Consider the following 25,105-nt stretch of genomic DNA (forward strand, 5'->3'; position numbering starts at 1 on the left):
GCACCAGAAGGACAGGGACATGCAGGTCCCCACCAGATGTGCCCCATCTCTCCTGGGGATGCATGCTTAGGCTGTGCCATAACTGCTGGAGGAGGGGCTGAGGTCCCTCCTCTCAGCGCAGGGTCAGAACGCCCCAATCCAGCACCTCTGTGTTGGAGTAACCTAAAAAACATGAGCTGCTGCCCTGCAGGATGGACGTGTTGGGATGATTAAAAATGAAACAGCACAGGCGTGTTCTGTCAGCATTCCTGTTCTTTATTTGGAAAGGAGCAGGGCGATGTGCACGTATCACATGCAGATGATGAAATATTTTCCACACCATTAGTAACCGAAGCTGTCAGCATCTCCCAGGTGGCGATTGTTCAGTTTGGGTGTTTTTTCATTGTAGGATGCTGGGGGATGCGGGGGGCTGGCAGAGCTGGGGAGGGGCAGAGATCCTCCCTGACGGCGGCACGCCGGTAGCGAAGGCAGCTGATAAAAAATTAAAGAGTGGAATATAATGAACACCATAAAATCTCATAAAACAGATGTGATTTCATTGTTGGAGGCATCGGATTTGTTTGATAAAGATCTCTATTTAGATGTAATAGATTTTGGTGAGGCTTTGTTTACTACAAAGCCCGTGGTGTACAGAATGAACGCGTGAAGCACTTCTCCTGTTTGCTGAATGAGAGGTCGTGATGAGCAGCTGCCCATGAGAGCTCAGCGCCGACTGCCTCTTCTGGTGGCCTCTGCAGGGCTGGTCCAGGACCTGCTGCTGCTCAGGGCTCTCTTGAACGTTGTAGAGCATCAGAGTTCAACACGGGTAACTGTAGGGTCCTGCACCTGGGGAGGAACAACACGTGGATCAGTACAGGCTGGGGGCTCATGTGCTGGAAGGGAGCTCCAAGGAGAAGGACCTGTGGTCAGTGTTCATGAACAGTTGAAGAACAGTTGACCAGTGGTTGACCGGTGATTGACCAACGGTTGACCAATGATTGACCAACAGTTGACCAATGGTTGACCAATGACTGACCAACAGTTGACCAATGATTGACCAACAGTTGACCAGTGGTTGACCAATGACTGACCAACAGTTGACCAATGTTTGACAGCTGGTTGACCAGTGGTTGACCAATGATGGCCCGAGTGTTGACTGTGAGCCAGCTGTGTGCCTCGGTGGCCCAGAAGGCCAATGGGATCCCAGGATGTATTGCAGAGAGCGCAGCCAGCAGGGCAGGGGGACACAGCTGCAGCACTGAGCGCAGTGTGGGGCTCCCCAGTTCCAGGCAGACTGGGAACTGCTGAGACAGCCCAGCAGAGATGTTCAGGTGTCACCATAACCCACATACCTCTAATTACGTAAACAACAACAGTGCAGCCTGCTCTGACTTAGTATTAGTAAAAGCTCCTTAGATTTAAAGATGAAACATCTCCTGCTGAGTCGGAAGAGACAAAAAAGGAACGTTCCTGAGATGTCCAATCCTGCAGCACTGGGGACAGTGCCATGTTTCGGCCCGTGGTGCTCCCAACCCCGGGCGCTGCGGTGCGGAGGCAGTGCTGGTGGTGAGGGGCGCTGTGTGAGCAGCAGCGCCTGAACACTGATCTCATGCTGGTTTAGCACAGGAACAGGTGGGGGAATTGTTGGTTGGAGTGTTTTCTGTTGTTTTTTTTCCTCAAAGCAGTGGCAGTTACGGAACGGTTGGAGCAAACACGCAGGGGTAGGGCTTAAATTCTTCATCTCCATCTCCTGGTGTTGAGCAGAGACCCGAGGCCCCTTTTTATCCAAGCGGTTTCAAGACCAACTTCTGGTCTTGAAATCAGGGAGACAGAATTGATGCAGCATGGGCATCCCAAATACTGCCAACATCTTCACTCCTGGGAGCATAAATAATAGCCTATGTGCTAACACAGATGCTTTTATTCTTCTTGCAGCATTGCCCATAGTCAATCACTCCTCTCTTATTTGCCATCACTAATTGCCTTGCTTCGAGAGTGGTATCAGTCCTGGAGCACACTGCACATTGCAAAAGTCAATGCCAAAGCGTGCCGGCCTGCCCCTCTTATTTCACCCCGGGACTGGAGCTGAATGCAGCTCCTCCAGCTGTGCCATCCCTGCTCCGTAGAGCAGCTCTGGGTGCTGTGCAGCCCCTCGCCGGGGTGCGTGCATGCAGCCATGTGCGGGGCCACGCAGGGAGGAGCAGAGATGCCGACCCCTCAGCACCACCACCGCTGCGTTTCTGTTTGTGCCCAGGTGAACGGCGTCAACGTGGTGAAGGTGGGGCACAAGCAGGTGGTGTCGCTGATCCGCCAGGGGGGGAACCACCTGGTGATGAAGGTCGTCTCCGTCAGCCGCAAGCCTGAGTCAGAAGAGGTCGTTCGGAAGAAGGGTAGGTGTGGGGGGATCGTGTTGGGGTGATGGGGGCAGAGGGGGCTGCGTTACAGAGCCGTGTGCGTCACGCTCCTGTGGGTGGGTAAACCTCTGTGGCACAGAACTGCCCCTGGTTTGGGGTCTGGGGGTGTTGGTGCACAGAGCTGCCCCTGGTTTGGGGTACGAGGGTGTCAGGGTGCAGAACTGCCCCTGGTTTGGGGTCTGGGGGTGTTGGGGCACAGAGCTCCCCCTGGTTTGGGGTTGTGCACGTGGGGGTGTCAGGGCCTTCTCCCCATCGGCCCCAGACACCGAGGGCAGAGGTGAGATCCTTACCCAGAAGGGGTGCGGGGAACAGAGGGGTGCCCTCCGGGGGGAGCAGCCCTTGGGCAGAGGGCGGCTGTTGGGGGCAGAGCCGGAGGGGTGCAGCAGGGGCACATCGGGTGCACAGCTGGGGAGGGTGGGGGCACATCTGGGAGCACAGAGGGGCTCTCCGTGCCCACCCCCACTCAGCCGCGTGCCAGCGGGCAGTCTGGGCGGCTGAGGGTCACTCGGAGTGCCGGGAGGAGGCCGACCCGACCCTGAGCGCTGCAGCCGCATCATCGCTGCACAGAGTGTGAGCGCTGGGGGTTGGGGGGACTCCGAGCCCGTGCGGGGAGCACCGCGCTGCTGCCGCTCTGCTGCTCTCGGCCCCATAGCCGAGCCGGAGCCCCGCGCTGCCCTCCGGCCGCGGTTCTGCGGGAGGGGCCGCAGCCGTCCCCGCACCCGGGGCCGCGGTTCTGCGGGTGCCGGAGGCGCGGCGCCCGGCGCGAGGCCGTGTTTTCCCCTTGAATCCGCCCCGGTTGGGGTCTCTGATGCGGCGCCAGCACGAGCCCGGAGCTCCGGTTGCCATGGCAATGCCTGAGCGTTGAATCCAGGACCGAATCCGGTATTGTCACCGCGCGAGCGAGGAGGAGGCGCCGGGCGGAGAGGAGCAGCTTTCCACGCGTCCCCGCGCCGTGGGTCGGGGCATGGAGAGCCCGAGGGCGCCCGGCCCGGCCAGGGGACCCCCAGCGCCCGCCCCGCGCCCCGCGAGGAGCCGCCGCCCTCCCCCGGAGCTGCGTTAGGGCGGCGGAGCCCCGGATCCGGCGGCGGAGCGGAGGGTGGGTGCCGCGATCGGCGGGGGGCCGCGCCGGGGCCGATGGACTGAGCCGGGCGCTGGGGATGAAGGACTGAGCCGAGCTCCGGACTCGCCTCTTCTGCTTCCCCCGCCCATGGCGAGCGCGGAGGGGCCGCAGCTGCCGAAGCCGTGAGCCGAGGGCGGAGGCCCCATCGCCCGGCACGGGGCAGAGCGGGGATGTGAGCCGGACTGCGCTGCGCTGAGGGCGGCGGAGCCGGGCAGCCTGCAGCCCCCGCCCCGCACCGTCCCCGCGCCGCCGAGACGATGAAGAAGTTCGCCTCCACGCGCAGCCTCAATAAGATCCTGCAGCAGTGCGACTCCTCGTCCCGCGAGTACGAGGAGATCCAGGCGGTGGAGAAGAAGTGGCACCTGCACCTGGCCACGCCGCGTAAGTTCCTGGACAAGAAGTGCAAAATGCCGTCTCTCTTCCTTTCAGCTCCGCCGCCTCCCAAGAGGGCGCCCAGCACCACGCTGACGCTGCGGTCCAAATCCATGACGGCTGAGCTGGAGGAGCTGGGTGAGCAGCGGGGCCGGGGGGGGGGGGGGCGGCATCCGTCCCTGGTGCTCCTGGTGCTGGCTGGGGGGGGGTTGGGGCCGCGTGGAGCCGTTCCAGATCGTTGGGATGGGGCAGAGGGGTCCCGGCGGGCTCAGACCCCGCGCTCAGGCTGCCTGCCGGGCTGCCCCCCTGCCCGCCCCCGTGTGCTGTGCCGTGCCAGGTCAGAGCCGCAGCACGGCTGGGCCGGTGGAGACCTTACAGCTCACAGAGCCACGGCGTGGTTGGGTTGGAAGGGACCCCCCAGCCCTACCTCTGCCGTGGGCTGAGTGCCCCCCACCAGCTCAGGCTGCCCAGGGCCCATCCGTGGCCTCGGCCACTTCCAGGGATGGGGCACCCACAGTGCTCTGTGCCACGGCCCCCCCGCTGCCGCCTCCCCTTACACACACACACACACACACACACACACTCACTCACACGTTTGCTGCCACGAAGCGTCCTGCCCACGGCTCCAGCTGCTTTGGCACCGCAGCTCACAGCTCCATCTCTGTGCTCTCTCCACCCCCTCCCTCCATCTCCACGTCCGTGCACCCCGTGACGAAGCCCTTCGCTCTCCCTCGTGTTGGTGACCCCCCCCCGAGCGCACCCCTCCCTGTCCCCACGTCTCCCCCTTTGCACCCCACGGCTCTCGCCGTCGCTGTGCCACGGGGCGCTGCAGGGTGCGGTGCCGGTACCGGGGCTGCAGCGCTGCTCTCCCTCCTGTCGGCGCTGAGCGGTGCCGGAGGGTCCCCCCCCCGGGCCCAGCGCACCCCAGAGCTGCGATACACGTGGCTCGGGCAGAGGGACGCGGCCCCGGCTCTGCTGTTTGCATTGAGGTCTTTGTGCGCGGCCGCGTTGGGTACGGGGGCTGCGCGTGGCCCTTCCCGGGGGGAGACCCCTGGAGCCCCCCTGCCCTTCTCCCCGGGCGATGAGGAGGGCGCGCTGCGATGCGTTCCGTGCTTTGTTTTCACCTCTCCCTGCGCTCGGCTGCAGCCATCAGGCGGGGACGCAGAACGGCGCATCCTTCGCTGTTTCCTCGGCACAAACACCGCGTATCCCCCGGGGTTGCTTTGTGCCCCCCCCGGTTCCTTCTCCTGGGGCAGTTCCCCACCGCTGTGAGGGGGCGGGGGGGGGGGGGGGGAGGCGGTGCGGGAGCTGCAGAGCTTCACCTCGCGCCGTGGCACAGCGCGCCGTGTGCGTTGCGAGAGCGCGGCCGCAGGAAGGGCTGAGCGCTGTGCCGGGACCAGGAGGAGCCCTGGGGGTCCCCGCGAGGTGTCCGCATCGCCGTGCCGGAGGCAGTGCCGTTGTGCTCCTCCGTGCCCTCAGGAGCCGGGCGTGCGGCCACCGCACCGTTCCCCGCTCCCTTCGCCTCCTCCCGCCGTCCGGGCGGCTCAGAGCCGGTCCGGGGGAGGCGGCACGGGGGACATCTCCGCACTGTGATGGAGGGGACGTGCGGGCGGTCGCTGCCTCTTCTTCCCGCAGCCCGTCCCCGTGCTGCAGCGTGCCCTGCACGCCCCGTGCCCGTAGCCGTCCCTTCGTGCTGCCCGCGCTGCATGCTGTGCCCGGCAGATCCCGGCAGAGCGCTGCCGTCCCGCAGCCCCGGGGGTCCGGAGGAGCTGTTGGGGCGGGGGGGGGACGCACAGCTCTCCTCGCAGCGATGGGTTTCACCCCGGCAGCGCCGGGCCGAGGTCAGGACAGAGCAGGCAGAGCCGGGACGGGAGCAGAACTGTGCATGCCATTCACGTGTTGTTTTGTTTCTTGATTCCAAGCCTCCATGCGGAGAAGAAAAGGGGGTGAGTGAAACTGCACATGCCGGGGCTCAGCCCGTCCCCAGCCCCAGCCGTGGGGACCGCCGGGGGGCGCTGATGGGGAGGAGGCAGAGCGAGGTCGGGGCGAGGAGCTGTGGGGAGAGGCGCCCGGCAGCGGGCTGAGCAGCCGGTGCTGGGGGGGAAGCGGGATGTGGTGCGGGTCGGTGTGTGAGGCGTTGCACGAGGGGTGGTGCAAAGACGAGAGGTTCCCAGCGGCGCCGGGAGCTGCAATGGGCTGCAGGGTGTGGAGCACCGGAGCTCATTGCACGGCTGTGCCGAGGGCGGGGCTGCGTCCCCGGGGGAGAATCACAGCCCTCAAGGCTGGAAAAGACCCGTGGGGTCACCGGTCCAACCCCAGCCCACCCCCACGTCCCCAAGTGCCGCATCCCCGTGGATTTGAACGCCCCCAGGGGTGGGGGCTCCCCTCTGCCCTGGGCAGCTGTGCAGCGCTGGCCGCTCTTTGGAGCTGAAACGTTTCCCAGCGCTCATCCGACCCCAGGGCAGCTCGGGGGTCTCATCGGCAGACAGAGGGCACCTCCCTGAGCTCCTCTGCAGGGGCAGCACTCAGGTGGGGGCTCTGTGGGTGTCTGCTGCTCGGGGACGATGGCAGGAGGCCGTCAGGGCTGTGCCGTCAGGGCTGTGCCATCAGGGCTGTGCCGTTAGGACTCTGTCCCCAGGGCTGTGCCATCCCCGTGCCGCACCGCGCCCCGGCGCGCTCCTTTCTCGCAGCCCCGCAGCCCGGACGTGGGAGGGGTCACCTGAGAGGGCACCCCGGTGGCGCTGAGGGCCAGAAAGCGGAACCAGAAGAGCGAGGCGGATGGAAGCGGGCGGAGCGTCGCTGCCGTCCCGGCCGCGGCTCCGCCGTTCCCCGCACGCGGTGTTCCGCCCACGGCCCTTCCCCGGGGCTGTGCCGCAGTGGAGCGGGGACGTCGTGCGGGGACCGCGGCTGCGGTGGGTCCGGAGCCGCCCCACGGCTCAGCCCACCCCCCACCCCCCTCCGGCACGGCGCTGCGGGGTCCCGGCCGCGGGGACGTCGTCCCCCGGTGCTGAGCTCCGGGCCCGCCGTGCTGCTGTGCGTGGCTGCCCCGGTGCCGGGGCGCAGTGCTGGGGATGGGGGCGAGGAGAAGGCAGTCCCCCCCCCCCGCCTCCCCCCTCCCAGTGAAAGCCCACACGGACCCATTGGGTCCTGGGCTCAGTGCGGGCTGCGCCCACCGCAGCCGTCTGCCCGGTTCGGGGGGGTCGATCTCATTCGGAACAACCAACGCACCGTCACCGCTTCTGAGCATCAGAACGCGCAGCATCGCCGATTCCGAGCATCGCGGCGGGCACGGCCGGCCCCACCGCGGGGGGTCCTGAGCCCCACGGAGCTGCGGGGCGGGGGGCGGCCGAGAACGGCTTCCCCACTCCGTGCCCCGCCGCGGGGGGGGTGGGCTCGGCTCGGTTCGGCTCGAGGGGGGGGTGGGGGGTGAATAATTGCCCCTCTGCCGCGGCCCCCCGCTGACGGCCGCGCGTCTGTTTGGGGTTGCAGAGAAACTGGACGAGATCCTGGCGGCCGCCGAACCCGCGCTGAGGGCGGACATCGTGGAGGCGGATTCTCGGGCGGCCACGGTGAAGCAGCGCCCGACGAGCCGCCGCATCACCCCGGCGGAGATCAGTGTGAGGGGGGGGGCTGCGCCGGGGGGGGGGGGGGGAATGGAGGGGCGTTGTGACCCCGCGGTCGGGGTGGGAGGTGGGGGGGGGGGGGGAAAGAGGGACCGCCGCCCGGCCGCGCTGCAGGCGGGGGGAGGCGGCTACAGCGACGGGGTGGGTCGGGGTCGGGGCAGCGGTGGGGGTCGGTGGGGGGGGTCGTCTCCTTTCGGCCGCAGGATGGAAATCCCTTCTTCTTCCTCTGCAGTCCCTCTTTGAGCGGCAGGGCATGGCGGCCCACGCGGGGGTCCTGGCAGGAGCAGAGAAACCCCACGTGTCACTGCGCAAAGGGATCCCGAGGACCAAATCTGTAGGTAAGGCACGCGGGGATCGCGGGGGGGTCCCACACCCGCAGGGGGTTCGGCCCTCCCCGTGAAGGTCTCAAAATGGGGCTGCATTGGGAGTTCTGCCCTGAGGACGTCGGGTCTGTGCTGCAGCGGCTGTCACGGCGGGGGGAGAGTGCGGGGTCTGCAGAGCTGAGGATGCGGTGGGGGAAGGTGGGTGGGCAGGGGTGGTCGCATTGGGGGTGGGGGGTGGGGGCAGGAATGGACAGGGGGTGGGGGTACAGTGGGCGAGAGGTGGTGGCACGGTGGGCAGGGGGCGGTGGTGCCATGGAGGAGGAGCGGTGGTGCCATGGGCAGGGGGTGGTGGCACTTATAGACAAGAGGTGGTGGCATCGTGGGCAAGAAATGACATAATGGACAAGTGCTGGTGGCAGGATGGACAGGGGGTGGTGGCACTATGGGCAAGAAATGACATAATGGACAGGAGGTGGTGGCAGGATGGACAGGGGGTGGTGGCACGATGGGCAAGAGGTGGTGGTGCCATGGTCAAGAAATGGCGTAATGGACAGGAGGTGGTGGCACTTATAGACAGGAGGTGGTGATGCCATGGAAAAGGAGTGACGGTGCCATGGAGGAGGAGTGGTGGCACCATGGACAGGGGGTGGTGGCACCATGGACAGGGGGTGGTGGCACCATGGACGAGGGGTGGTGGCACCATGGACGAGGGGTGGTGGCACTTACAGACAAGGCATGATGGCAGGATGGACAAGGGGTGGTGGCACTTACAGACAGGAGGTGGTGGTGCCGTGGGCAAGAGGTGGCAGGGTGGGCAAGAGGTGGTGGCAGGATGGACAGGGGGTGGTGGCACTTACAGACAGGAGGTGGTGGCACAGCGGGCAGGGAGTGTTGGTACCATAGAGAAGTGGGCGGCAAATGGACGGCTTCGCACCGTGCCCCCCTGTCATGGGCACAGATCTATCTAGGTAACTTCGTGACAGTGGCACTTATAGACAAGAGGTGGTGGCACTGATAGACAAGAGGTGGTGGCACCATGGCCAGGGGGTGGTGGCACCAATGACGGGGAGTGGTGGCTCAGTGGACAAGGAGTGGTGGCACCGTGGCTGTACAGTGGCCTGGCTTTGTTTCCTGCGCCGTGGGTCGCTGGCCTTCCCCCATTGGTCCATGGGGGGCAGGAGCTGCCGCAGGTGCCCATCCCACGAAGCCCTTTGGATGCAGCGGTGATGGCAGAACCGGTCGTGCCTTCAAGGCACGCGGTGAGCAGACAGAGCAGCGTAACCCCACTGAGGATGGCAGAGGAAGGTGGCAAAGCAAAGGGCCGCATGCAGAGCGCGCTGCGATTTACGCACAGCGATTGCGGCGCGTCCGCACCCCGCGGTTGTGTTTGTGTTTGTAAGAGCAGCTGCTGCTGCCTGCGGCCCCACGTGAGGCGGGGCTGAGAGCTGTGGAAAGGCAGAGAGAATGCAGGGTGTGATTAATGTGAGGCACAACCGGAGGAGATGAGCTCAGAAGGGAGCGGTGGGCGGCAAATGGACGGCTTCGCACCGTGCCCGCAGCGCTGCGCTGTGCACATGGGTGCTGTGCTGTGCAGATGGGTGCTGTGCTCTGCTGTGCTGTGCAGATGGGTGCTGTGCAGATGGGTGCTGTGCTCTGCTGTGCAGATGGGTGCTGTGCTGTGCTGTGCACATGGGTGCTGTGCTGTGCTGTGCTGTGCACATGGGTGCTGTGCTGTGCTGTGCTGTGCACATGGGTGCTGTGCTGTGCACATGGGTGCTGTGCTCTGCTGTGCTGTGCAGATGGGTGCTGTGCACATGGGTGCTGTGCTGTGCTGTACAGGTGGGTGCTGTGTTGTGCACATGGGTGCTGTGCTGTGCAGATGGGTGCTCTGCTGTGCTGTGCAGATGGGTGCTGAGCTGTGCAGATGGGTGCTGTGCAGATGGGTGCTCTGCTGTGCTGTGCAGATGGGTGCGGTGCTATGCAGATGGGTGCTGTGCTGTGCTGTGCAGGTGGGTGCTGTGTTGTGCAGATGGGTGCTGTGCTGTGCAGATGAGTGCTGTGCTGTGCAGATGGGTGCTGTGCTGTGCAGATGGGTGCTGTGCTGTGCTGTACAGGTGGGTGCTGTGCTGTGCACATGGGTGCTGTGCAGATGGGTGCTGTGCTGTGCTGTGCTCTGCTGTGCAGATGGGTGCTGTGCAGATGGGTGCTGTGCTGTGCTGTGCAGATGGGTGCTGAGCTGTGCTCTGCTGTGCAGATGGGTGCTGTGCTGTGCAGATGGGTGCTGTGCACATGGGTGCTGTGCTGTGCAGATGGGTGCTGTGCAGATGGGTGCTGTGCTGTGCTGTACAGGTGGGTGCTGTGTTGTGCAGATGGGTGCTGTGCTGTGCTGTGCAGTTGGGTGCTGTGCTGTGCTGTGCTGTGCAGATGGGTGCTGTGCACATGGGTGCTGTGCTGTGCAGATGGGTGCTGTGCTGTGCTGTGCAGATGGGTGCTGTGCTGTGCAGATGGGTGCTGTGCTGTACAGGTGGGTGCTGTGCTGTGCACATGGGTGCTGTGCAGATGGGTGCTGTGCTGTGCACATGGGTGCTGTGCAGATGGGTGCTCTGCTGTGCTGTGCAGATGGGTGCTGAGCTGTGCAGATGGGTGCTGTGCAGATGGGTGCTCTGCTGTGCTGTGCAGATGGGTGCGGTGCTATGCAGATGGGTGCTGTGCTGTGCTGTGCAGATGGGTGCTGTGCTCTGCTGTGCAGATGGGTGCTCTGCTGTGCAGATGGGTGCTGTGCTGTGCTGTGCTCTGCTGTGCAGATGGGTGCTGTGCACATGGGTGCTGTGCAGATGGGTGCTCTGTTGTGCTGTGCTGTGCAGATGGGTGCTGTGCAGATGGGTGCTGTGCTGTGCTGTGCAGATGAGTGCTGTGCTGTGCAGATGGGTGCTGTGCTGTACAGGTGGGTGCTGTGCTGTGCTGTGCAGATGGGTGCTGTGCTGTGCACATGGGTGCTGTGCAGATGGGTGCTGAGCTGTGCTCTGCTGTGCAGATGGGTGCTGTGCAGATGGGTGCTGTGCTGTGCTGTGCAGATGGGTGCTGTGCTGTGCTGTGCAGATGGGTGCTGAGCTGTGCAGATGGGTGCTGAGCTGTGTAGATGGGTGCTGAGCTGTGCAGATGGGTGTTGTGCAGATGGGTGCTCTGTTGTGCTGTGCTGTGCAGATGGGTGCTGTGCAGATGGGTGCTGTGCTGTGCTGTGCAGATGAGTGCTGTGCTGTGCAAATGGGTGCTGTGCTGTGCAGATGGGTGCTGTGCTCTGCTGTGCAGATGGGTGCTGTGCAGATGGGTGCTGTGCTGTGCTGTGCAGATGGGTGCTGTGCAGATGGGTGCTATGCTTTGCTGTGCAGATGGGTGCTGTGCTGTGCAGATGGGTGCTGTGCAGATGGGTGCTGTGCTGTGCAGATGGATGCTGTGCTGTGCTGTACAGATGAGTGCTGTGCTGTGGTGTGCCCAGGGCTGCACGTGGCACCCGCAGCTGTCGGGGTGTGCACGGGGAGGGCAGCAGGGTGGGCTTCTTGTGCACGAGGCGTCTGCTTTGCGTGGGTGGACACTTGTGAGCAGAGGTTGCTCGAGGTTCCGTTGAGCTCCGGGTTGTTTGGAAGGGGAACTGTGGTGTGCAATAGCAGCTCAGCTCAGCGTCAGGTGGTAAAAATGAGCAGGATCTGTTAAATGTGAGACCTGAGCCTGAAGGAGTTCATTTCTGGTTGTAAAAACAGCCCGAGGCTTCACGGGTCCATCTGAACCCACACTGTGTGCGGTGCTGCAGAGCAGTTACGGAACCGTGGGCCCAAAGCTGGTGGGGCTGGAAGGGACGGTGGGCACCATGGGGTGCAGTGCAGGCGGGCAGGGATGGCTGCGGGCAGCAGCGCCCAACTCCTCCCCCACTCAGTGCAGTGGGTCCCTTCCTCAGGGGGCCTGAAGGCGGTCAGGTTGGGTTATTCCTCATGGAAATAGAAAACAGCCAAACCTGAGCACTGGGGAGGGGGTGGCGCTGATTGAGAGCCCGCCGTGAGCTGTGGTGTGAGACCCAGTGTGACACCAATGGTGTGAGAGAGACCCAGTGTGACACCTATGGTGTGAGAGAGACCCAGTGTGACACCTATGGTGTGAGACCCAGTGTGACACCCACGGTGTGCTGGGGAGGGTCAGGTTGGAGCTGGGGAACAATCTGTGCTCCAAAGAGCGGCCAGCACTGCACAGCTGCCCAGGGCAGTGGGGAGTCCCCATCCCTGGGGGGGTTCGGTGACCACAGCGATGTGGCACTTGGGGACGTGGTCGGTGGGATGGGCTGGGGTTGGATTGGGGGGTCTGAATGGTGAATGAGAGGGATGGAATCTCTTTGCTCCATCTCTCACAACTGCTCACGTTCGAATCGGGAGAGCATTGGATCCTTCGCGTCGGAAGGGACCTTTGCGGGTCAGCTGGGGCAGCTCCCTGCAGCGAACAGGGACAGCACAGCTCCATCAGGCTGCCCAGGGCTGATCCAGCCCGGCCTTGGAGGTCACTGCGCAGCCCACTCAGTGCCTCACCACCCGCCCCAGGAAGGGCTCCTTCCTTTTATCCCACCTCAATCTCCCCGCCTCGAGCTTGAAGCCCCTCGCCCCATCACCACAGACCCCGCTCAGTAGGCTGACTCCTCCTTTCCCGCAGCTCCCCTTGGGATGCTGGCAGACCGCTCTCAGGTCCCCTCGCAGCCCTCTCCCCTCCCTCTGCGCAGCCTCAGCCCATCCCCACGGTGGAGCTGTTCCGTCCCTTGGGCCATTTCCGTGGCCCTCCTCTGGATGCACTGCAGCAGCTCCGCGTCCCTCCTGTGCTGAGCGCTCCCCGTCTGCAGAACGGAGGGGCAGATGCCCTCCTTTGCTCTGCTGTGCTCCTTTGGATGCAGGGCAGGCGTTGCCCTGTGCAGCTCAGCGCACCCTCAGCCCGCTGCCAGCCGGGCTGTGGGGTTCTTTCCCAACCCGTCCCTCTCCCCCTGTCCTGTCCCAATGGGTTCTTCTTCTTGCTGCAGGACTTCCCATTTGTCCTGGTAATTCCAGAGCTTTTGCCGCCCCACTTCTCACCCTCCCGGGGTGCTTTGGGGATGTCCGACTTATCGCTGCACTGAGCAGCGCTTCGGGTGTCTTTTTCCAACCACCCCGTTAAAAAAAAGCCTACATATTGTAGAGGAAAGCACCAGCTGGGAACAGGAGGAGCACGGGGGGCAGCTGCGGAAGCCCGACGGGCTCCACGCCTGCAGCTGTTTGTTGGGATGGCTCGTGTGATGCCGTGCAGCGCGGAGCGGGGCTGTGCCGGGACGCGGCTGCTGCTCTCCGTGCCCAGGCAGGAGGAGGTGGCTGAGAACGGCAGCGCCTTCCTTGGCTGCTTTGCAGACTCAGCCAGAGCCGCTGCCGAGCTCAGTCTGGCACATTGCGGCACGTGTGACCCCCGAAGGGGCGTGAGAGCCGTGCGTGGTGGGCGTGGGGGCTGCAGTGGAGCAGTGCTGCGCTCTGCCGGCATCACGCGGGGCTGGAGGGCGGCCGGCTGGGCTGGAAGGCGTCGGGCAGCGCTGCGTGCTGGGCTGAGAGCGGCGGGGGATGGGTGACTTGAGGGTCTTGGAGGTGCCCGAGGCCGTGGGTGGGCGCTGGGCAGTGCGACCCGGTGGGGGTGGGGCTGGATGGCCTTCAAGGTCCGTCCTCCCCGCAACCCAACCGTTCTGTGCTGAGGGAATGAGAGCAAGGGGCCGAACTTGCGCCGAGCCGAGAGAAGGTGATGCGGGGAGCCGCCTCCAAATGAGGGGGAGGGGGGGGGGGGAGGGGGGAGAGAAGAAGGGGATCTCGTGCCCCCACGCTGCTGCTGTGAGTGCTGTGCTCCGGGAGCTCACGAGGAGCCCCTCTCTGACCTCTCCGTTCTCCTGGTTCCCCAGGTGAAGACGAGAAACTCGCTGCTTCTCTGCTGGATGGGAAGTTTCCGCGCAGCACATCGATGCAAGACACCGTTAGGGAAGGGCACGGGATCCCCCCGCCCCCCCCAGACGGCCCCGCCCCCGCCTCCTTCTCCATACTACTTCGACACGGGCCCCCCTCCATCCTTCTCTCCGCCCCCGCCCCCGGGGAGAGCTTACGACACCATCAGGTCGAGCTTTAAGCCCAGCCTGGAGGCGAAGCTGCACGGGCTGCCGCAGGTCATCAGCGCGGCCGAGATGTACGACCAGGCGAGGACGTCCATCCCCTATCCCGAACGGCAGAAGAGGGCCCGATCCATGATAATCCTGCAGGATTCCTCCCATCTTCCCGTGGAGCCGACGGAGATCCCCCGGCCCAGCCCGTCCGCGACCCCCCCGGAGAAGCTGAAGAGGAAGGGGAGGGTGATCGACAACCCCTACGCCAACATGGGGCAGTTCAACGTCAGCCTGTTCGCTCCCACCAAGCCGCAGAGGAAGAAGAGCCCCCTGGTCAAGCAGCTGCAGGTGGAGGACGCCCAGGAGAGGGCGGCGTTGTCCATCGCGGGGGGCTTCGCCAGGGAGCCCTCCCCCACCCGCAGGAGCCACCGCCTGAGCGGCGTGGACTACCCGCACCACGCCGGCATGGCGCAGGTGGAGGCCGCGGGCATCCCGTTCGCCACGGCCATCGCCGGGGTGATGAAGGACAGGGAGCGGCGGCTGGACGAGAGGCGCAAATCCACCGTCTTCCTCTCGGTCGGGGCCATCGAGGGCACCCCCCCCAGCAGCGACATGCCCTCCCTGCAGCAGTCCCGGTCCATCGACGAGCGGCTGCTAGGAAGCCGAGATGTGCTACTGCCTTCCCCCGTCTCCGCTTTAAAGCCATTAATCAGCAGCTCGTCCTCGACGTTCATCCACCCGCTGACGGGGAAGCCCCTGGACCCCAACTCGCCACTGGCGCTTGCGCTGGCCGCAAGGGAGCGGGCTCTCTCCACGCAGGTCCCGTCCCGGTCGCCCACCCCGATCCACAGCCCGGACTCCGACCGGGCGGCGCCGCTGTTCGTGGACATCCAAACCAAAGAACCGGAGAGGGTGGAGCTGGAGAGCCTGGCGTCCCCCGCCTACTCGCCCGGAGCGAAGGGCGCCGCGGCGGCGGAGGCGGCGGCGGCTTTGGCCCCCGCCAAGAGCCCGTGGGGCACCCCGTCCACGCTGAGGAAGGAAGCCGAGGCGAGGGCGGAGGCGCCCGGCAAGGAGGAGAAGAAGCCGGAGGACAAGAAGTCCATGATCATCAGCATCGTGGACACGTCGCAGCAGAAGACCGCCGGCCTGATCATGGTCCACGCCACAAGTAACGGCCAAGACGAGATCGGACTCGAGGCGAAGGAGGAGAAGCCCGCGGCGCCCGAGGCGTGCGCCGAGCCGGCGGAGCCGCCCGAAGCGGAGCCGCAGCCCAGCCCCGCCGGGAAGGGCCCGGGCAGCCCCGGCGCCGACAAGACGTTGGGGCAGGGCAGCTCGGAGGAGGAGGTGGAGCCCTACGCCGTGGCGCTGCCGCCGGCGCAGCTGTCCTCGAGCGACGAGGAGACCCGGGAGGAGCTGGCCAAGATCGGGCTGGTGCCTCCGCCCGACGAGTTCGCCAACGGGGTCCTGGTCACCGCCCCCGGCACCCCCGTCAGCCACCTGGCGGCGCCCAGCACGCCATCCGCACCAGCGGCAGCCGGAGCTCCTCCGACCGCGGGCGGAACACCCTCAGGGAAGCCCCCCGACGCCCCCGCGGCCCCGGAGTCGGCGGCCGACTCGGGCGTGGAGGAGGTGGACACCAGAAGCTCGAGCGACCACCACCTGGAGACCACGAGCACCATCTCCACGGTGTCCAGCATGTCGACGCTGTCCTCGGAGAGCGGGGAGCCCACCGACACCTACACTTCCTTTGCGGACGGACAAACTTTTATACTCGAGAAGCCACCAGTGCCTCCAAAGCCAAAACTCAAGTCCCAGCTCAGCAAGGGGCCAGTTACTTTCAGGGACCCACTTTTGAAGCAGTCTTCGGACAGCGAGCTCATCTCCCAGCAACACGCGGCCACGCTGGCGTCTGCCAGCATTGGCCGGCCACGCTACCTCTTTCAGAGAAGGTCCAAGCTGTGGGGGGACCCCATGGAGAGCCGGCCGATCCACGGGGCCGACGACGACAAGCCGACTGTGATCAGCGAGCTGAGCTCCCGCCTGCAGCAGCTCAACAAGGACACGCGGTCGCTGGGGGAGGAGCCGGCCGGCTCCGCGCTGGATCCCGGCAAGAAGTCTCCGGTGGTCGCGGCACGGTAAGGGGCCGCGTGCCGCTCGGGGGCCGCGCCGGGCCGGGTGGGCGTCGGGGCGTTCCGGGGGCGGCGGCCCCGCTGGGACCGGGAGCGGCGGAGCCGTCCGTCCGTCCGTCCGTCCTTCCCCGGCGCCGTGCGCGCTCCGCGCCGTCGGCTCTCCCCGCGTGCCGCCCCTCCTCTGCCCGGCCGCTCTCGGGGCGCCGCTGCGTTCGGTCGCGGGGTTTCCTTCCCGAGGTGTTTCCTCCCGAGCGATTGAGGGCCGCGAAGGCTGTGTTCGCCCGCTGCTTTTCGTCTGCGAGCGCTCCGGGCGTCGTCGGGCTGCGGGGCGGCGCTGCGGTGCCGGCCGTGCCGCGGGGGCGCCGGGGGTCGGGGGCCGTTTCCCACGTGGGTTCGCGCTCGGGCCGACGGAACCCGGAGCCGTAGGGCTGGAAGGGACCTCCGCAGCTCCCCCCGCCCGGCCCCCCCCAGCAGCCCTCCCGCAGCCGCACACAGAGCATCCCGGGTGGGTTTGGATCCCCGCAGGGATGGGGACTCCCCCACTTCTGTGGGTGCCGGGCTGTGCCACCCCCACGGCACAGAGTTCTCCCCCAGGGTCACGCGGACCCCCCCCCCCCCTCCTTCAGTTCCTCCCAGAGCGACGTGTAAAACTCAGCAGCATCAAAGAGCTCCCGATCAGAGCCTGCGACGTGAGAGCAAAACCCTGAGCTGCTCAGTGAGCGACCCCGGGCCGACAGCCGCGCTGCGCCCGCACCGCTGCCCTCCCCGGCAGTGAGGCTGCAGTGAGCGGCCCCCACCCCCCCCGCTGCCCCCCGCTGCGCCCACGCCGTGGGGTCAGCCGGGAGCCGGGAATGGGGAGCTGAGGGGAGCAGCGCTCCGAGGTGCTGCGCTCGGTGCCGCGGCGGCTCTCCAAGCCGTGCCGTGCGCTCACAGCCGGAGGCGTTTTGGAATGGAGCGGGGGGGGTCCCGTGCCCCGCAGCCCCCCCAGGAGCGGCCCCCGCTCCGTGCCGCCCTGCTCAGCCCCTTCTGGCGGGCGCCGCACCCGTGGTTGCCGTCACAGAGGGGAAGGAAACCTCTGGATCTCGCCGTGCTTTCACTGCGATGGGTTCGGCCGCTCCCTGCAGAGCGGTGGTCCTCACTGCGCTGCCCAGGTGGGACCCGCGGTCCTGTGCTGGGTCGGCTGCATCCGAGGGCCATCCGAAGTAAGGTGTGCTCCGCTGCAGTTCTGGAACGCGCTGCAGTGCTGGGCGGGGGGGGGGGGGGGGGGTCCTGATCTTCTGCTGGTGACCGGGCGCAGTGCCTCGGCAGCCCGGCTGCAGGATTTGGGCCCTTTGCTGGGAGCAGTGCGGGGCGCAGCCGCCCTCCCCCGCCTGGGGGTGTTGGGGGTGCGGGGGTGTCCATCCGCCTGCCCCCTTTTTGGGTCTCCCGGAGTGAAAAGCACCTTCGGCTCCCACCTGCAGACCCCGCAGTCCCACACCCACCTCCCCCCCCCCCCTCCGCCCTCCCGTGTCCCACATCACTGCTGATCCCCCGTCCCCATAGCTGTGTGAGTTCCCCCATTCCTGGGGACCTTTGCCCCATCCCTGTCCCTCCTTCATGCCCGCAGACCACCGCCCGCACTGCAGCGCTGCATCCCCACCCCCGTCTCCCTTAACAGCCCCCTCCCCCCCCACAAAGCTCCGCCCTGGCCGTGGTCCTCTGCAGTGACCCCCCGTGCTGAGACTCTGTCCTCCTCCTCCTCCTCCTCCTCCTCCTTCCGCTCCTCCTCCTCTTCCTCCCCCCCAGCTGTAGGGAGTGCCTTCCCCCATCCGTGCCCCCCCCAACCCGAGCGCTCCGTGTTCTGAGCTCCCCTGGATCGCAGTGCTCCTCATCCCCTCCGGGAGCCTTTCAGCTCTGACGTTATTTTGCTCTCGGTTGAAATTCCTGCAGCGCTCCCCAGGAAACCCTCTGCAGACGGAGCACGCGGTGCCGCCGCCGCTCCGCCTCGCCGGGAGGAGTCCTCTCCTGAACGGAACTGCTGTGAATTCAGAAGGTGATGCAAAGAACAGTTGGAGGAGCGTAGGTGACCCATTGCGGGGCACGTCTTGCAGTCCCCAGAGCTGTCCTGGGGTGAGCAGCCTTACCCAGCACTGCCACAGCGACCGCCCCGCGCGCAGCAGCTCTGCTGCAGTGCAACGGCGCCGTGCAGCCCTATGGGGGCTGTGGGATGGGCACAAGGATTGCACAGCGCTGCTGCAGTCAGGGCCTGTGCTGGAGCTCCTCCTGTGCATGTGGAAGGCAACGGGGCCGTGCCCTGCTTTGTGCTGCAGCTTCTCTGTCATGCTTATATTTTGCGCTGCTCCAGAGAGGGCCGTGAGCTGAACTGCAGCTCCTACCTGCAGCCAGCACTGCTCTGAGGCCAGCACGTGCAATGGAGCCAGCACGTGCAATGGAGCCAGCACGTGCAATGGAGCCAGCATGTGTAATGCAGCCAGCACTGTTCTGAAGCCAGCACAGGCAATGGAGCCAGCACTGCTCTGGACTCAGCACGTGCAATGGAGCCAGCACTGTTCTGAAGCCAGCACAGGCAATGGAGCCAGCACTGCTCTGGACTCAGCACGTGTAATGGAGCCAGCACCTGTAATGGACACTCTGCTGGTGTCCCACAGGGCTCAGGGCTGAGCAGGACCCCTGGCAGAAGCCCCCCATGCTCTGCCCTCACAGTCGGTGCCTCCCCGGGCTCTGAAGTGCTGCTGCAGGCCGGAGGAGCGGGGCGGTCGCTGTGCACTCCGTGGCTGGAGTTCATTTTTAAGCACGTTACACTCTGAATTTACAGCAGTTGCGTCCAGGAGCAGTGAATGCTGCTGAGCTGCAGCGCACAGCGGTGCATTCCTGCAGGGGGCCACGAGGTCCCGGCGGGGCGCCTCCAGGAGCAGAGGATGGGAGCTCCTTCCCCACCTAACTCTGTGTCTCCTCCCAAGGCAGTGTGTCCCAGGAGGAGCTTTGACAAGAGGCACTGGAAAAGAGGCCAAGGAATACTGAGAATGAGAACCTAAGCTCAGAGTTGAGGCGCTCGATAGAGGCAATGTTTGTCCCACCCTGCCCAGCCCTCCGTCCCCGTGCAGATGGGCTGAGTCTGCCCACGAGGCCCCCCTGCAGCCATTGCCCGCGCTTTGCTTGCCCCCGGCGCAGCCTCCTGCTCAGCGTGGCCGTGCAGTGACGGTGCCCATGGGCACGGCGGCCCCGCTGTGTTGTAGGACCGTGCAGTGACCCCAAAGCTGGGAACACACCGACCTCGCCCCCCCCTCTGACCGCTGTGTGCGGAGCGGCTCCCGGGGGCCGCCCCGAAGCCCGCAGCAGCGCGAGGGTCGGGCGTGAAGAGCTGCTGACCCCCACACGGTGCCAGCGACCCACAGCTGTGCCAGCCGGAGCGCCGTGTGCCACCCCTTCCCCCAATAAAGCTGTCGTGAACCAACGAGAGGTGTAATGTTTCTGATTAGCGCTCAGGGAGTCGGAGCGGCGCGGTGAGGAGCTGCGGCTCAGCAGGGAGCTGAAGTCGTGCACCCCAGGGTGACCCACGGTGCCATCCCAGCACCGCGTGGCTCACAGGCGGTGCTCTTCGGGGTCCCGTTCCGCTCCTGGCCGTGGCCACCCGGCCCGGCAGGATGCATTCAGATCCCCCCCCCCATCCCCCGGGCTGCAGGGCTGCGTGTGAGCTGTGCTGGCTGGAGCTGAGAGCGCAGCAAGTGCAGCACAGGGGCGCAGGGGCACGGAGCGGCACAAAGCTCGTCTGCCTGCGGCCCCCAGCAGCTCCGGGTTGGGGCAGCACGGCTGTGGGTCGGTGTGGGGGTCGGGCTTTTTGTTCACTCCTTTGCATCTTTGCGTTTGGGCAGCAGCTGAACGGGCGGCAAAGCAGAATTTCAGCTGCAAAACTGAGTTTTTCAGTTGCTGTTTCTGGAGAGCCACGGCTGCTTTTGTGTCCGTACGGATGGGGAAGGGAGGAGAGAAATAAGCCTTGTAGCTGCCAGGGCAAAACCACCTCTTTCTGTGTGAGCCATCGGTTGAATGGGATGCAGTGAAGTGGTGTGGGATGGATTTGTGCTTGTCCAGAGTGGGATCCAGGAGGAGAGGAGCAGCAGGCGGCCAAGCTGCAGCTCTCAAAGGGAGACGAATGAGAAGCACTCAGTGATTGCAGCCCCACGGTGCAGGGATGTGCGCCCCGGTGCAGGAGCGGAGCTGTAAGGAGTGCTCCTTACGGACAGCAAAACCTCCAGCCCAGATCCATCATCGGTTGCAAAACTACCCGAGAAAAAGTGGCTGCAGGGTGAGATGCTCCGGTGTGAGAAAGGATGAGGGGAGAGCGCTGGAAGTGCGTGTTGGAGGCCTCTTCCTCTTCTGGCTCGCTCCTTCAGCACAGCGAGTGCACGGCACGGCATGGCACGGCACGGCACAGCATGGCACAACGTGGCATCGCACAGCACAGCACAGCATGGCACGGCACAGCATGGCATGGCACGGCACGGCATGGCACAACGTGGCATCGCACAGCGCAGCATAGCATGGCATGGCACGGCATGGCATGGCACAACACAGCACGGCATGGCATGGCACAGCACAGCACAGCATGGCATGGCACAGCACGGCATGGCATGGCACTGCATGGCACAGCATGGCCCAGCATGGCACAGCACAGCATGGCACGGCACGGCACAGCACAGCACAGCATGGCCCAGCATAGCACGGCACAGCATGGCCCAGCATGGCACGGCACAGCATGGCAGAGCACGGCATGGCCCAGCATGGCACAGCACAGCAAAGCACAGCATGGCACAGCACGGCATGGCACAGCACGGCATAGCATGGCACGGCACAGCATGGCAGGATGCCTTGGTGGCAGTGCCCGGCGCTCCCAGGGGATAACAGCACTTCCTCCATGTACGCCATCCCTCCTTGGGCCGTGCAGGGCTGAGCTGAGCTCCTCCACGCGCCATTCCTCAGCTCTGGGTCAGGGACTGCGTGGGGTGCCCGGCAGCGCCTGCTGCTCACGGTGCCTTCTTTGTCCGAACGCATCCCATTCTGAGGACGCATTGCGGTGGCACTGCTCCTTCCTCCCCGCTGGATCCTGGTGCAGATGTGAGACATTCCTGCCCATTCCTTTGCGTTGTGAGCGCGACCTATGGGGCAACAGGAACAGCAGAACTGTGGATGAACCCAACGATGGCCTTGTGACCGCCGAGCCGGTGCTGAGCAGAGCCGTGGGCACAGGGAGGGCTCCGGGCAGCGCACCGCTGCTGGGGGAGGTGGGAGTGCAGGACGAGCCCAGGGGGTCTGCAGTGCCCCCCCGGCCATGCGTTGTGCGCTGCCTCCCACGGGGTGCCCAGGAGGGGTGCTTTCCTCCTGGCCCAGTGCTGATGCTGTGCTGTAGCTCGGGCTCCTCTCCACTGCAGCGGTGATCGTCCCCTGTGCACAGCTCGGACCCCCGTGCAGAGCCCCAGCAATACCCTCTGACCTTCGGCTGTGGTCCTCGCAGCCATAAAAAGCAAAGCCCTTAACGCCCGTACTCGGTAGGGTCGATAGATGTTGATCTGTATTTGCCACTCTCGTTCTCGCTGTGGACCATTTTTTCTCATGCATATGTTCTCTCTTCCCCCTCTTTTCCCCCTTCCCTGCTCTGACCCCGACCCCGATCCCACCCCATCCCTCCCCCCGCCTCTCCTTCCCTCCCCCCGTTCTCAGCTGTTCCAAATAGCTCTGTCGAACCGTTCAGGCTTTGGCTGCTGACCTCACGCAGTGACTGATGTCCCATTTCCCGTAGCGCACACAAACGTAACCTCAGCGAGTGCGGATACCACCTGAACCCAGAGGGGTCCCCAGAGCCCCTCAGCATCCACCCCCAGCCCCGGAGCCGCCGGGCGGCCGCGTGCCGACGTCCGCTCACTCCGTGTGGTTGCTGCCCGGACCGGAGCTAACATTCTCTCTCATTGCTCTCTTCCTGCTCTCCATCTGCATGTCCGCGCTGCTCTGTCTATGAACCGCCTCTGGCCTCAGGAGGGTGGGCGAGTTGTGTAAGTGAGCACGTTCTCATCTCATAGCGATCTCACGTTGTCCCCTGCCCGCCCCCCGTGTGCCCTGTAGTCTGTCCGTGTCCCCGTCTGTGACGTTGTATGCTGCTGCTGCTGCTGCTGCTGCTGCTGCCCCATGGCGACGGCTGAGGAAATTCCCCCTGGCTCTGACGGCGCTCGGGTGGGACCCCACGCCCCGCTCAGCCCTCACCGGGGTCATCCCTGCAGGGCTGCAGCCCCCAGGGAGCTCCTGGATGCTCCCATAGGGAGCGGGACGGCCTTTCATGCTCCATCTGCACCCAAAACCGTACAACCCAGAGCTGAGCTCATTGGCTGCCAGTGGGGGATCTTCACGGTGGCCCGCAGGGAAGTCACCGCCACGGTAACGGCTGACGTGGGGTCGCCGTGGGGAAATCACAGCAAGGAAAGTGCCCTCCTCCCACTCTGGTTAATGGTTGTTGCTGGAGGCTGTGCTGGCACAGCCCCTTGGCCTCGTTCCCCGTCGGCAGTTCTGGGCTGGCCAGGCTGGAACTGGATGATCCATAAGGCCCCTTCCAACCCAACCCAACCCAACCCAACCATTCTATGGCTCTGTGATCCATAAGGCCCTTTCCAACCCAACCCAACCCAACCATTCTGTGGCTCTGTGATCCATAAGGCCCTTTCCAACCCAACCCAACCCAACCGTTCTGTGGCTCTGTGATCCATAAGGCCCTTTCCAACCCAACCCAACCCAACTGTTCTGTAGCTCTGTGATCCATAAGGCCCCTTCCAACCCAGCCCAACCCAACCCTACCGTTCTGTGGCTCTGTGATCTGTAAGACCCCTTCCAATCCAACCCAACCAACTCTGGATCTCTGTGATCTTCAAGATCCTTCCCAAACCAGCTCAACCGTTCTATGTCTCTGTGATCTTTAAGATCCTTCCCAGCCCAACCCATTCTGCGGCTCTGTGACTTATAAGGTCCCTTCCAACCCAACTCATTCTATGAATCTCCAGTTCCCCAGGCCAGACCAGGCCCCGAGTCCCCTTTCTCGCTGTGGGGTTCCACCTGGGGCACGTGCTCCCACCCCAGGCCGCTCTCCAGGTGAATTTCCCCAGTGTGCATGGCCAACTGTGTGGTCTTGGTTGTGCTTCTTCTGTGTTTGTCCGTCTCTGTCCATCCTGTTGGCTTTTTTTGACCCGTAGTGTGTTTGAACGTAGCTACATCCACCTGTGTTGCTCCCACGTGTGATAGCACACCCAGAGCTCTGGGCAGTCTCCTGTTTGATTTTACTTGTCATTTTCTGCACATTGCTGGATTTCCAAGTCCGTACCCCTCACCGGTGCCCAGCTGGACAGGGCCAGTCCCCGGGAGAGCAGAGTGGCAGCACTTAGGACTCTCATGCCAGATGCCACCCACCGCCGCTGGGCTGCCGGTCCCTCCTGGCTGCCAACTGCAGGGATCAGGTCTGCTTTGCTCCAGGCTGTGCAGCACCGCAGCTTCCAGCAGAGGGTGGGAACTCCGGTGCTGTCTCCCCGGAGAGGTGGTGCAGCCCACGGCTGCAGCTGGGACCAGGCACTGCTCTGGGCAGGGTCGTGCCTCGGTCTTAGCGCAGCACATCTCACTTTGCTCACCCGTGGTTGGCCATGGGGGGGTTCCTGTCTCTGTGCACTCTGTCCTGCTGCTGTCACACGGTGTGCTGCAGAGGGGGGAAGCTGTGGGTGTGTGGGCTCCGTGATGCGGGCAGCGGTTGGGGCCAGTTTAGGGGCTGAGCAGAGCCGGCTGCTGACCCCACGTCGGGACGCCACTCATCAGCATTCATGTGATTAGTGCTGTTTGCAGTGCATCCTCGTTCAGCTGAGCTGACATTTCAGACAATGGCACAGCCCGCACGTGTCCGTTTGGGGTCACCCAGCTGCTGCCCCGCTGCTGTCACAGCTTCCAACAGAGTTTTGCCCGAGCTCAGCACGGCCCCGCTGAGCCCTGAGTGCAGGCAGGACAGGGATGGGCACAGTGTGCAGCCCAGTGGGGCTGTGTTGATGTGGGCAGTGCCCCCACACAGCCCCCTGGTGCAGCATTGTTCCCACTGAAAACATCCAACAGCAATGGAACGAGGTGTGCAATCCGCTCTGGCTTTCACTGGTGCTTGCTTAGCTGGGTGCCTTAAATGTTTTCTTAGCACAGGTTTTGCATTTGCTTTTCGGGAAGGGTAAGGGGGTGTAAAACTGGAATACTTGCTTGTTACACTCAGGAGGCTCAGTCCTACAGCACCCCCGAGGCACAGTCGGTTCAGGTGTGAAAGTGCTCACTGCTGTCTGGGAGTGTGTCGTAGAATTGGGGAGCTGTAGGATGGTTGTGTTGGAAGGGACCGTATTGGTCATAGAGCCATGGAATGGTTGGGTTGGAAGGGTCCTTAAAGATCATAGAGTCATAAAGTGAATGGGTTGGAAGGGTCCTTAAAGATCATAGAGTCATAGAATGATCGGGTTGAAATGGCTCTTATAGATCACAGAGTCACAACAGGGCTTGGACTGGAGAAGTCCTTAGAGATCACAGAACCATGGAATGGCTGGGTTGGAAGGGTCCTTAAAGATCATAGAGTCATAAAGTGAATGAGTTGGAAGGGTCCTTAAAGATCATCCAGTGCTGCTGTGGGCTGGGTGCCCCCCAGCTCGGGCTGCCCAGGGACCATCCATGGCCTCCAGGATGGGGCACCACAGCTCTGGGCAGTGCTGGGGCCACACCACTCTCTGATTAAATGCCTTCCTGACGTCTGACCTCAATCTCCACTCAGTGTAAAGCTGTTCCTCCATATCCTGTCACTGTCAGTCCCCCTCCTGCTCACATGCTGCCTTGGTAAGGTCTTACAAGCAGTCTGGGAGGACTGAAATAAGTAAAGGAATGCTGCTTGGGCAGAGGGGAGGCAGCTCTCCCTGGGACAGGCAGCGTCTGTGGGGCAGCACGCAGCCATCCCGGTGGGTC

General features: G+C 64.4%; 1 protein-coding gene across 1 annotated transcript in view; it reads left to right on the forward strand.

Moving 5' to 3' along the window:
• SHANK3 (SH3 and multiple ankyrin repeat domains 3) overlaps positions 1 to 25,105 on the forward strand; it is a 282,770-nt gene that overhangs the window by 242,588 nt on the left and 15,077 nt on the right. The window contains 7 exon segments of the mRNA XM_025152878.3: positions 2,234 to 2,369; positions 3,943 to 4,023; positions 5,808 to 5,831; positions 7,375 to 7,502; positions 7,741 to 7,846; positions 13,776 to 13,873; positions 13,875 to 16,105. Of these exon segments, the coding sequence (XP_025008646.2) occupies positions 2,234 to 2,369; positions 3,943 to 4,023; positions 5,808 to 5,831; positions 7,375 to 7,502; positions 7,741 to 7,846; positions 13,776 to 13,873; positions 13,875 to 16,105 (2,804 nt within the window).

This window comes from Gallus gallus, chromosome 1, assembly GCF_016699485.2.
Source record: "Gallus gallus isolate bGalGal1 chromosome 1, bGalGal1.mat.broiler.GRCg7b, whole genome shotgun sequence".
NCBI classification, from domain to species: Eukaryota; Metazoa; Chordata; class Aves; order Galliformes; family Phasianidae; genus Gallus; species Gallus gallus.